This window comes from Lampris incognitus, chromosome 13 (genome assembly GCF_029633865.1).
Source record: "Lampris incognitus isolate fLamInc1 chromosome 13, fLamInc1.hap2, whole genome shotgun sequence".
Classification (NCBI taxonomy): domain Eukaryota; kingdom Metazoa; phylum Chordata; class Actinopteri; order Lampriformes; family Lampridae; genus Lampris; species Lampris incognitus.
This window is the reverse complement of record NC_079223.1, coordinates 15146761-15158856: the sequence shown is the minus strand read 5'-3', so window position 1 is coordinate 15158856 and position 12096 is coordinate 15146761. Positions and strand designations below refer to the sequence as shown.

General features: G+C 44.5%; 1 protein-coding gene across 2 annotated transcripts in view; it reads left to right on the top strand.

Moving 5' to 3' along the window:
* zswim8 (zinc finger, SWIM-type containing 8) overlaps window positions 1–12096 on the top strand; it is a 54925-nt gene that overhangs the window by 27398 nt on the left and 15431 nt on the right. For both annotated transcript variants that reach the window (XM_056291913.1, XM_056291912.1), the window contains exons 9-16: window positions 274–449; window positions 5219–6530; window positions 7699–7830; window positions 8412–8591; window positions 9176–9359; window positions 10144–10242; window positions 10690–10814; window positions 11739–12081. In XM_056291913.1, coding sequence (XP_056147888.1) covers window positions 274–449; window positions 5219–6530; window positions 7699–7830; window positions 8412–8591; window positions 9176–9359; window positions 10144–10242; window positions 10690–10814; window positions 11739–12081 — 2551 coding nt within the window. The remainder of the gene's footprint in view (window positions 1–273; window positions 450–5218; window positions 6531–7698; window positions 7831–8411; window positions 8592–9175; window positions 9360–10143; window positions 10243–10689; window positions 10815–11738; window positions 12082–12096) is intronic.

Genomic DNA, 12096 nt, shown 5'->3' with positions numbered 1-12096 from the left:
AGGTTCTTTAGAGTTGTCGGACCACAATGAAAGAATTAGAAAAAACCTATACAAAAAATTCAGACTTGGTATGTAAAGGCTGTAAGTCTTGAACGCTGCCTTTTAGCTGTTTGCACTGCAGCTGAGGTGACTTGCTCTGTAACTCATTTAAATTGTTGAGCTTGATTGTCGTGGCTGCGTAGTAGGAGACATCCATGGGTTAGTTATTTGTATGTGTGGTCCATGCACTCACTCAGGGAATTCAGGGTCTCATTCCGTTTTCTCTCTTTTCAGATCATTGGCTGGTGGTACAGTGTGCGTACATCAGCCTCCCACAGCAGCGCAAGTGGGCACACTGGGCGCAGCAACGGGCAGTCGGAGGTGGCGGCGCATGCCTGTGCTAGCATGTGTGACGAGATGGTGGTGTTGTGGAGGCTGGCGGTGCTCGACCCCACGATGAGCCCTCAGAGGTCAGATCACGTAACGTTTAACTTTCTGTAAAACTGTGTCAAATTTTCTCTCGCTTCTCCAAAAGAGCCGGAAGCCCATCATAAGTCATAGGTTCACTATGGTGGAAAACTTTGTTACAGAAACTTCCCAGGTCATTATAAGGACGTTCAAACAATGACACCTGAAAATGCCATAAACAAATATGAATCAACAGATCACATAAGATTTTAAAAGTGTACAGGGGTGCATAGCTTTTGAGCTGGGGAGGAACTTTTGGTAACATTTTATATGAAGCTTGCATGTATAACGCCCTATAGGCATCTATAACGCCATATAAGTGTAGCTATAAGTCATTGTAAAATTCATTATAACCATGTATACGCCCTCACAACACCTCATAACCACCTTTATGATACATTATGCAAATTTAAAAACGGATTTATGCATTCATCATTAGCCATCTCTACCCAGGAGACTCAAGAAGCCTAGCCTCCAAGAACAACAGTCGGTCACTAACAGCTCCACTGAACAATGAAGTCGAAAGTAACACCCCCAACGACCGTCGCTGCTAAACAAATGCAAATCAACAGCTCCGATGGCGACAGGCGCGGCTGGACATTGGAGCACAGGAGAGCCACGCATATCAATAGCTCTGATAACGACGGGTGCGGCCATAACATCGGTACACAAAAGAGCTACGCATATTCATGGCTCTGGTAGTGACGGGCGTTGGTAAACATCTCATCACAAAGAGCCACGCAATCAATAGCTCTGACAATGACTCCTAGAGGATAAATACTGAGTCTCATCACCAGCCAGTCAGACTAGCTTGGTCTAGTCAGAAAGGCATGAACTGAGGAAGCCTCTTGGATGAGAGGCGAAACGTCTTCACGGATATATACCAAGTCCAGTTGCACTTGATTCAACTCCTTTGGATAACCATGACCTGGATGAATGAGAACATTCACAGACACTCATCATTAGCCTGTTTATCTGTCAGATGTCATAATGCATCATAGCCAACTTGTTTTGCTGAAGTTTTGTAGAGATGCATAATGAGACTTCAGTGCTATTTCACAGTCTTCAGCCATAGCCGTTAGTCATTGTAATGCACATTATAGGAAAGTATGGGCGTTATAGATGCAGTAGATGCTTGAAGGGCATTATAGATGCTTATAGGGCGTTATAGATGCAAGCTTCATAGAAAGTGTTACCGATTTTGTTTGTTTTTTTTGTTGATCCCCCCCCTTTTTTTTCCTCCCAATTGTACTTGGCCAATTACCCCACTCTTCCAAGCCGTCCCAGTCGATGCTCCACCCCCTCTGTTGATCTGGGGAGGGCTGCAGACTACCACATGTCTCCTCTGATACATGTGGAGTCGCCAGCCGCTTCTTTTCACCTGACAGTGAGGAGTTTCACCAGGGGGTGTAGCACGTGGGAGGATCACACTATTCCCCCCAGTTCCCCCTCCCCGCCAAACAGGCGCCCCGACAGGCGCCCCGACCAACCAGAGGAGGCGCTAGTGCAGCGACCAGGACGCATACCCACATCCGGCTTCCCACCCACAGATACGGCCAATTGTATCTGTAGAGACGCCTGACCAAGCTGGGGGCAACACGGGGATTCGAACCAGCGATCCCTGTGTTGGTAGGTAATGGAATAGACCGCTATGCTACCCATACGCCCCCTTGTAAGCTGGGGAGAAATTTTATCTTATCTTTTAATGTGCTGTCATTGGGACATAAAGCTGAGTCAGCAGAACTCCGTTCTAAAAGCAGTATAAATAAGTTATTATTATTATTATTATAAGCCAAACTGAACAGCACCAGGCACTTTGTTCTTAGTGTCATCAGTTTGGTGTGGGTAGGCTAAACGGTACCGTCTGTTTTGGCTAATATCACAGCTTTAGTCCTACTATAGTGTTCCTTGAGTAAAAAATGTGGAGAATAAATGACACCCTGTGTGCAAGAAAACCAAACATCTTTTACCCTCTCCTGAGGTAGAAGGAGTGCTGAGATATTTTAGTAGAAGTCATCCTACTTCGGAATAGTTTGTCAGTAACAGAAAATAACTCAAATATCCTCGCAAGAAAAATAAACTTACTCAAGAAAAGTAAAGTCAAATCAATTTTATTTGTATAGCCCAATATCACAAATTACAAATTTGCCTTGGTGGGCTTTATAGCGATACTACAGCCTGTCCTTAGACCCTTGCATCGGATAAGGAACAATTCCCTTGAAAAAAAAAAACCTTTTACAGGAGAAAAAATAGGAAGAACCCTTAGGAGAGCAACAGAGGAGAGATCGCCCTCCCGAGACAGACAGATGTGCAGTGAATGTTGTGTGTACAGAGTAAAAAACAATTTACAGAATACAACGTTGAGAGAGGATAATAGAATTATAATGGAATTATAAGGTGTATGAAGAATATGATGAGGAGGATGCCAAACAGTGTCCAGACGCCACCAGAACAGCCCAGGACCTGAGCCATGCAACCACCATCTCCATGGAGACCTGACAGGAGGACAGACTACACATACACATGGGAGAATCACACCACTCACATACACAGGAGAAGAGACAAGAAAAGACATTAGTTACACATCGGAGAGAGAGAGAAAGATACAACATTGAAACAGGATAACAACATTATATGGATTTGTAAGATATATAAAGACTGTGATGAGGAGGATACCAAGCAGCATCCAGGTGGCGGCCACCATCACCATGGAGCCCTGGGAGGAGGATAGACTACATGTGCTTATGGGGGAGACTCACACCCCACCCTTCAAACACATGGAAGAAGAGACAGGAGAAGGCATCATTCAGAGAGAGAGAAAAGACGTGAGAGAAAAGGGAACTTGCAATAGCCATAAATCTATTCTCTAAAAGCTCGTGGGCAGAACAGTGCTTTGTAAATTCATTGAGACAAACTGACCCACCAGGTTGTGACGCTCTCAATTTAAGGAACTAATTGTAGGCTAAGGCAAAAAAGATGAGTTCTAAGTAAGGATTTGAAAGACTCGACAGACTGATTGTCTGATGGCAGCAGGTAGGTTATTCCACAAGAACGGGACCTGATAGGAAAAGGCCCTGCCACCAGCTGACTTCTTTTAACTTTGGGTACACACAGGAGCCCGGTATTTTGAGAGCAGAGTGCTCAAGATGGAAGGTACGGTTTAATGAGATCAGACAGGTAAGATGGGGCAAGCCCATTTAGGATTTTATAAGTCAGCAGAAGCACCTTGAAGTCTGATCTAACATGGATAGGGAGCCAATGAAGGGAGGCAAGAATTGCTGTAATATGGTCAAATTTTCTAGTTTTAGTTAGGATTCTAGCTGCAGCATTCTGAACCATCTGAAGACTTTTAGTACTAGCATGTGGCAGACCTGAAAACAACATTACAGTAATCAAGCCTGGATGTCTTTATATATATGCTCAATAATGCAGGTAAGGAAATTACAGAAAGGTGAATCAGTTCACCTGGACACAAGGTTTATTGGGAGAAACGTTTCTTCACTCATCTAAGTGACTTCTTCAGTCCGAACTGGCTGCAGATACCCCCACTTTTATAAATGTGGGGATATCTGCAAATATGATATTTGTGAAAATGGACAAACGTGAACAAAAAGTGAAAAAAAGGCAGTCTTGGTGATTTCTTTAATGTCCTTATCAAAGCTAGAAGTACAGTTTTATTTTTTGTGGTCGTGTGATAGCCAGTAGCAAAGAAATATGTGGGTGGATGGAAGAGTGGACTCAGTTGATCAACCACTGTCCCAAATGTAGGACTCTGGCATTGAAGCTGGTATTTAGGTTATATTTCAGCCAGACAAACACCGAAACCGCATGTCAGAATGAATTATGAATTATCTAAAGGAATAAAAGTGAGAGGTTTTGGGATGACCTTCACAGTCCCTAGACTTGAATATTGTTAGAAGGTTGTGGGAAGATATCAACCACGCAGTGTAAGACGAGTAATTCCTTAGAATATTTTTGAGCTGAAAGAGACTTGGGAAGAGTGAGAATAACTCCGAAACCAAGAACAGAGACTCTTAGTTGGCAAAAGAAAAACCTTTGGAAGCTGTCATTTCTGGTGGTGTTATTGAATGGGGATCGCCTAACCATTTGCACATTTACTGATTCATTTTTTTCCCCCAATCTGTTAAACCCAGCTAATAAATAGTAATTGTGTTTTAAAAGTGTACAGAAATTTCAATTTTAAGTTTGCGCCTGTAAAGTGCACTAACTTTTGCATAAGATGGCAACTACCTAATGAATAGAGGTGTAAGAAAATATGGATACACTTGAGTATTGCGATATCTTTCACAATATTGTATTGAGTTTCAAAAACACTGCATCCACTATTAAGATGACACAAATTGATGTGTCAGCATCACGACTTCATTGTGTGGTTTCCGTCTCTGTCCACTAGGTAATAGGTGGTGGGTGCAGTATCGTAACAAGACACAGAAACACAACAACATCAGGCGTTCCAGTGTGACACTAGCCAAGTCTCCAATTACTCTGATGTGATACATGTTGGGGTGTTTTCTTTATTAAATTTTTTCTAAAATTTTGACACAAAATTGCAATATATCAGTGTTTGTAGTATAATATATCACAATATACTGAACTGTGATGCGAACCATATTGCCAAATTCTTACCAATACACAGCCCTACTGAGTTACTCCTGTAGACTTAAGAAAAGGACACTTTTGTCAGTAGAAAAAGTTTATTGTTTCAAGGTATACTCCTGTAAAGTAACGTGTGTCCCTACCTTTCCATCAGGCGTTTGGAGCTGGCAGCTCAGTTGAAGCAGTGGCACCTGAAGGTCATTGAGATAGTCAAACGGGGCCAACACCGCAAGTCCCTGGACAAACTCTTCCAGGGATTCAAACCTGCTGTGGAATCCTGCTACTTTAACTGGGAAGTGTCCTACCCACTGCCCGGCATCACCTATTGCAGCGCTGACAAAAAGATGGCCTCTTTCTGTTGGGCCAGGGCCACACAGCAGCAGAGAGGAGCCAAGGCTGCTGCTGGAGGAGGTGGAGAACCTCCTGAGCTAGGGGGAGGAGGCCTGGATTCCAAAGGAAGAGGAAGTGGCCACTCTCCCCAGCAGGAGGTGGCGGTACGCCCCAAGGAGACCATTGTGAGTAAGAGGAAGGGGCTGTCCGCTGGCGGGGGAGGCGGGGTGATGGTGCGTGTGGGCGGGAATGTTTCTCTTTCCATGGAGGACGGGGGAGGAGGAAAGTGTTTGCACAAGGGACTCGGCTCCTCTTCTGGAGGCAAGGCCAAATTGACTCAAGGGTGTGGCAAGGGGCTGTCCTTAGGGAGTTCTGCGGGAGGTGGTGGAGCTGTGGGAGGGTTGGGAGGTGTTAAACATGGCTGTGCCAAGCGGCGGACCAGCAGTGAGGACAGCTCCCTGGAGCCTGACATGGCCGAGCTCAACTTGGATGATGGCTCCTGTCTGGCGCTGGGTGCAGAGGCCAGCAACACCTTTGACTTCATGCCCCCTCCACCCGAGATGCTACCCTCTCCCAGCTCTCTGCTCCGAGACTCACACAAGTACACCAGTGGTGGCGGGAGCGGCAGCGGGGTCGGCACCTCCAAGATGTTTGAGGCAAAGCGGGTCAGCCATGCCTTAGCTGCCCTCCCTGCCGTTGATCCTCTGCCCCCCTGCTTCCCTTCCAAAGAGACTGTGGTAGTTTTTATGGACGTTCCCCCTGCCGGAGAGAAGGAGGTGGAGCTGGAGGCAGACATTGAGGAGAATGGAGACAAGGAGACTGACCCTGAAGGTGATGCCAGTGGCTCTGCCCAGTTAAATACTTCTTCAACCTCTGGCAAGCCGGCGAGGAGCCGCAGGGAGGCTGCTTCAGGGGGACCGGAAACAGGAGGGGGGCCAGGAGGCACAGGCAGTCCAGGGAACCAAGGCCCAGAAGCAGCAGGAGGAGAAGCTGTAGGGGAGGATGACTACCAGGCCTACTACCTGAGTGCTGCCTCAGAGGAGGGTGCAGACAGAGGAGCTGCAGACAACCATCATGAGGAGGAACCAGATATATTTGCGGGGATCAAACCCCTGGAGCAGGAGGGACGCATGGAGGTGAGGAAAAAAGGTTTCCCTTCCACATTTAAAGAAAAAATGTCTTTATTCTAGTTGCTGATTGGCTGAGCCGGTCAGTGTTTCCAACAGTTTGAGAAGCAAACAACTACATAACCAGATGACACCGTTAACCTGATGTATTTGTACGATACAAATACAAAACATTTTCTTTTATTAATACCAGAGTACTAATAAAAGAATTCATTGATAAAATAGTCCACATGAACATGTATATTTAGAAATAATCAGTTATTATGAACAAGGTGAAATATTGAAATATTGCCTCAGTGTCCATGAACAGGTCACGAGTTAGCCGTCTGGCTAGAATGTTCTTGTTCCAATCATCACATCCTCCATTTTTAATGGAGGGTCATACTTGTATTGAAAATTTGATAAATGCACATTGGTGATGCAGTCTATTATATATTTTTTATTAGCGACAGCGTCCAAAATCAAAGTGAAGTGCTGATGGGACGCTGATAACATTGTAATGACATTAATGGGGGTGAAAATAAACCCCCCCCCCTAAGACCAACACGTAAATTGGGCTGGAACGGAGCAGACTTTGCCAGCCAGTAACCAGTATTTTTGCGGTTGAGATTAAATTTGAGAAAGGGGTCGGCATCAGGAATGGCCCCATGTCAGTTGAGAAGGGGCTACTGAGAGGAAAATAAGTTCTCATGGAGCGCTATCTAAGAGAATAACCATATGGCTGTCCCCCCTGTGTCAGGATAAAAAACCCTCCCTACATAAAATAAAGATTTATATAATCCTTTTCTTGTCCTTTTTATACGTTGACATGTTTCATCTTTTTAGTCACAAAATATACAAGTTGAATTGCTTAAAAGTTAAACCAATATTTGGTAGGCCAAATCTGATGGGGGATACAAGTGTAAATTATGTTTATTGAAGTACCGATTAATCTGATGAAGGGATCTTTGAAACTTACCCAGAAGAGAAGTGAAGGAGTTTGAATGGCTAAAACCTGTATGGAGAAAAGAAAAATAATCTTGCCGGTGGGCTGGAGATAAAGTCAGCCAGCTTGTTGTGTTGGTACCGAGTATGTGATTTGTACTGCTGTCAATAACGTGTGACCTGAATGCTTTGGTGTGTGTGTGTGTGTGTGTGTGTGTGTGTGTGTGTGTGTGCGCGTGTGTCCATGTCCCAGGTCTTGTTTGCGTGTGCGGAGGCCCTTCATGCCCATGGCTACAGTAATGAGGCATGCAGACTAGCGGTGGAGCTGGCGGGCGACCTGCTGGCCAACCCCCCTGACCTCAAAGTGGAGCAACCGCAGACCAAGGTAGCTGGGACCTCCCACCAGGCTTCTACTTCACGGATCTTTTGCTTTGTCTAATTATTTCTCTGTTCCTGGTCTGTAGCAGATTGTTTTTTTATCTTAAACTCCGACACTATGGACAGAGGTTTAGGCTATTGAGAACAACCCTCAGGGCCTCCTAGAAAAACCAAGTCTTCAGAGGACGTGTACATGCTGAGTAGAAGTTGTGTATAGTTCTGCATCATTGGATGCAATTCTTTAGTGGCAGTGGTGGGTTTAATTTACAGGGCAGACAACCTTTTAGGGATACACTCCTCTCTCGCTCTCTCTCTCTCTCTCTCTCTCTCTCTCTCGCAAGGATTAATTATTTATCAAAGTCAGCCTAGAAAGCCATCCATTAACATCAGAACCAAGCTCCATCTCACTCTTAAGGCTGTAATACAGCACCATACTCTAGCCTTATTTTTTTTCTTTCATGTCAAGTCTCACCACTTCCTCCGATGAATGAATTATTTTAAAATGCTTTTCCCAGATGTGGGTTTTGATGAAGACAACATATTTACTGCTGTGACTCCTCTGTCTTCGGCGCTGCTGTCTTGTTTCAGGGAAAGAAAAGCAAGGTGTCGACCAGTCGTCAGACCCAGGTGGCCACCAACACGCTGTCGAAAGCAGCCTTCTTGCTGACGGTCCTCAGTGAGAGACTGGAGCTCCATAACCTGGCCTTCAGCACAGGCATGTTCTCCCTGGAGCTCCAGAGACCTCCTGCATCCACCAAGGCTCTGGAGGTCAGTGTTCCCATCAACACACGGCCCAACCATGACATTTAACACATCCAGGGTTCCCACGTGTCCTGGAAATTTATAAACTAGTATTTCACTCATGAAAAACACCTGTAAAATGATATATTTGATCAAATATCTTGGAAAGGTTTTGCGGTTGAGGAAAATTGTAAAGTTAGGGTATAAAATCATATTTTCACCTGCTGAGATGGCGTGTTGTTTGCATAATTTTTCGTGGCGATGTCATGTGTCTATGTATTTATGTATTTGTGTGGTGAGATGTGACATCAGTGTGTGAAATCTGGCTGGTGTGTTGAGTAACACAGTCCATTTATAGACTTTTGAGACTTCCACTGATGGTTAATACTGAATAATATGACCTTCTGTCAGCAACGCCTGGCCTGCAATTCTCTAGATACAGGAATGAAAAATAGTCTGGAAATTCTGGAATGTCCTAGGAAATTATTTCTTAAAAAGAGCGGTAACCCTGCATCCCCACGCACACACACATGCTATATACATACAAGGTTACAGACAGTATGCGACGATGCTGTAGGTGAGTCTCTCTTCCCTCCTTGGCTGATGATCAGGTGAAGTTGGCCTACCAGGAATCGGAGGTGGTGGCGCTACTCAAAAAGATTCCTTTGGGTATTGTGGAGATGACAGCCATCAGAGATCGGGCTGAGCAGCTCCGAGATGGGAACTTTTGTGACTACCGACCCGTCCTGCCCCTCATGTTGGCCAGCTTCATCTTCGATGTGTTGTGTACCCCAGGTAAGCATCAAAAGGAGATGGTAGGATTGTGGGTTTTTTTGTTTGTTTGTTGTTGTTTTTTGTTGTTGTTGTTTACAAGTGTAAGACTGAGGTTACAGATTACATTTGAGTCTTTAAATCCAACTTTAATTTTGGTCCTTTAATCTTTGATTAATGTTTTTTTAGTTGGCCTCAGTTATTAAGTATGTTACAAATGTTTCTTTCTGCAAATCTTTGGCAACTGTTTACATGGGAAGCATGGCATTTATGAAGGTCTGTTTAAAGTCTGGAAATGTTTGTTTTTCACAAGAGCTCCTTCACGCATAAGTTTGGAAAACTTTAAATCTGTTAGTGTTAAATATTTGCTTTTTTTATTTAAATGAAGGTGATTGATCAAAGTCCGTTTATAAAATAGATTAGTCTAGTTGTGTAAATTCAGCATAGATGTGAGATCGGCTCAGACTTTGCTGTGTTTGTAGAATTTGTGCCACATGACCTTATCGTTGTCATTGTGTGCAATTAATCTGATAATCTAATTGTGATAAGTGTGGCTGCTAGATTAAATCAGGTTTGATATGATCCAGTTTCTGATTTGCTGACTGGGTCGTTTCAAGCCAGCAGCTCCTGGTTCTTTTATCTTATTACAGTTAAAACCCGTGATAATGTATTTGGTGCTTGCTCATAACCCAGCTGGTATAAAACAACAGACTTTTCTTTTTTCTCTCAAAGTGTAAAGATAATTTAATTAAGACTTCCGTTTATTAACATTTCTCCCTTTCCCTTTTTCGCCATATTGTTTGTGCAGTGGTGTCCCCGACCGGTTCCCGTCCACCGAGCCGGAACCGGAACAACGAGATGCCCGGAGACGAGGAACTTGGCTTTGAGGCTGCCGTCGCAGCACTCGGTAAGAATCTCAACAGGACTGTCCATCTGATGTACAGCAATGTGTATCTGTCCGTCAGAGGAGGACTAGTCTCTGATTGGACGATATCTAACGACCAGATTCCTTGGGCCTCTCAAAGGAAGAGATAAATACTTCAAAATAAAAGTTCCCTAGTTGCCAGATTTTTCTCCTGCTTTTTTCTCTTCTATTTCTTTATTCTCCAGCTTATTTTGATTCATTTTGTTTTCTTTCTACTCTCTGCTCACATCTTTTCTCTCTGTGTTCCTTCATTCTTTCTCCTATCCATTTCTTGGATTCTGTATTTCTTATTTCACTTCCTCTTTCCTCCTGTGCTCTTCCTACTCTTCTCCCCCTTGTTGTTGTCTTTTTTTTCTCCATCTCCTCTTTTCCCTCTCTCTCCTTTTCCCTCTGTCTCCATGCCCATCTCTCCTGCTGGCTCCTCTGCAGGGATGAAGACAACGGTGAGTGAGGCAGAGCATCCTCTGCTGTGCGAGGGGACCAGGAGGGAGAAGGGAGACCTCGCTTTGGCTCTCATGATCACATACAAAGATGATCAGAGCAAACTCAAGAAGGTAACTAGACTTGACACACAAGATGAAATCCCTTTCAGATTGAATACATTTCAAAATGTTTTCTTGCTGTCCCACCTTTTATGGGCTTACTCTGTAGTCATGTTGTGTTTTTTAGAATAGTGATATTATATGTTGCATGTTCTCCCCGTGTCTGCGTGGGTTTCCTCCGGGTGCTCTGGTTTCCTCCCACCATCAAAAGACATGCATGTTAGAGTTAATACTCCTGCCTGTGTCCCTGACCAAGACAGTAAGAAAAAGAACTGGAGTTGGTCCCCGGGTGCTGCAGCTGCCCAGGGACAGCTGCTGTCCTGTACAATAGCATGAGTTAAATGCAGACAACATTTTGCAAAAACTATCAAAACTTGAAAGGTTCGATGCATTTACATGTATCAATTTGATGGAACCGATTCTGTGGAAAGAATAGACCCGCCCATCACTACCACAGTGGCAGTTCTGCGCACTGTGGGACATAAAAATAGAAAGAAAAGCATGTGTGTTCTCCCTCTCTTGCCTTAGTTAGATATTGTGGTTAAAATAATCAAAATTCAGTATAACTTGTGTTTATCAAAATACAATGTTTTCTCATTGTATTGTAATCTCAAAACACATCAAAATGCTTCATTTGCTTATTAAAATCACCAAAATGTTCTTCCCAGGGAGAAAGCCCCCGGGCCCCACTACCTGGTTTTAGTTTCATATCTTGTCACCTTTTCCACTTACTCTAGAGATTTCAGGTCTGAAAACAGTAAAGGTCTGTTTGTAAAGAAACTGTAGTGTGAACACAGGGACCTGAGGCCTCATCGGAGCAGAAATCAGCCTTTTCCAGCTGTTAGGTTCAACAAATTTAAGATAAGTTTATTTACATTCAGATCTGTCTCCTGCTTCCTCCATCTCTCTCTCTCTCTCTCTCTCTCTCTTTTTCAGATCCTGGATAAATTGTTAGATAGGGAAAGCCAGACCCACAAACCCCAGACCCTCAGTTCCTTCTACTCCAGTAAGCCGGCCTCCAGCAGCCAGCGGAGCCCATCAAAGCACGCTGCAACCAGCAGCCATAGCGGGGTAGGGGGCGCCACTGGAGGAGTCTCCAAACATGGACCTTCCTCTTCCTCGTCGTCATGCGCAACCACTACGGCCTCCTCCTCTAACTCTTCCTCTGCGGTGCCAGTGGCCAGCGGAGGGGCAGCAGGTCATCAGGCGGGGCTGGCAGGAAGCGCTGCGCAGAACAGCACCACAGAAGGAGAGGCAGTGGGCGAGGCCAGGGAGCAGGGTGAGGAGGTGTATT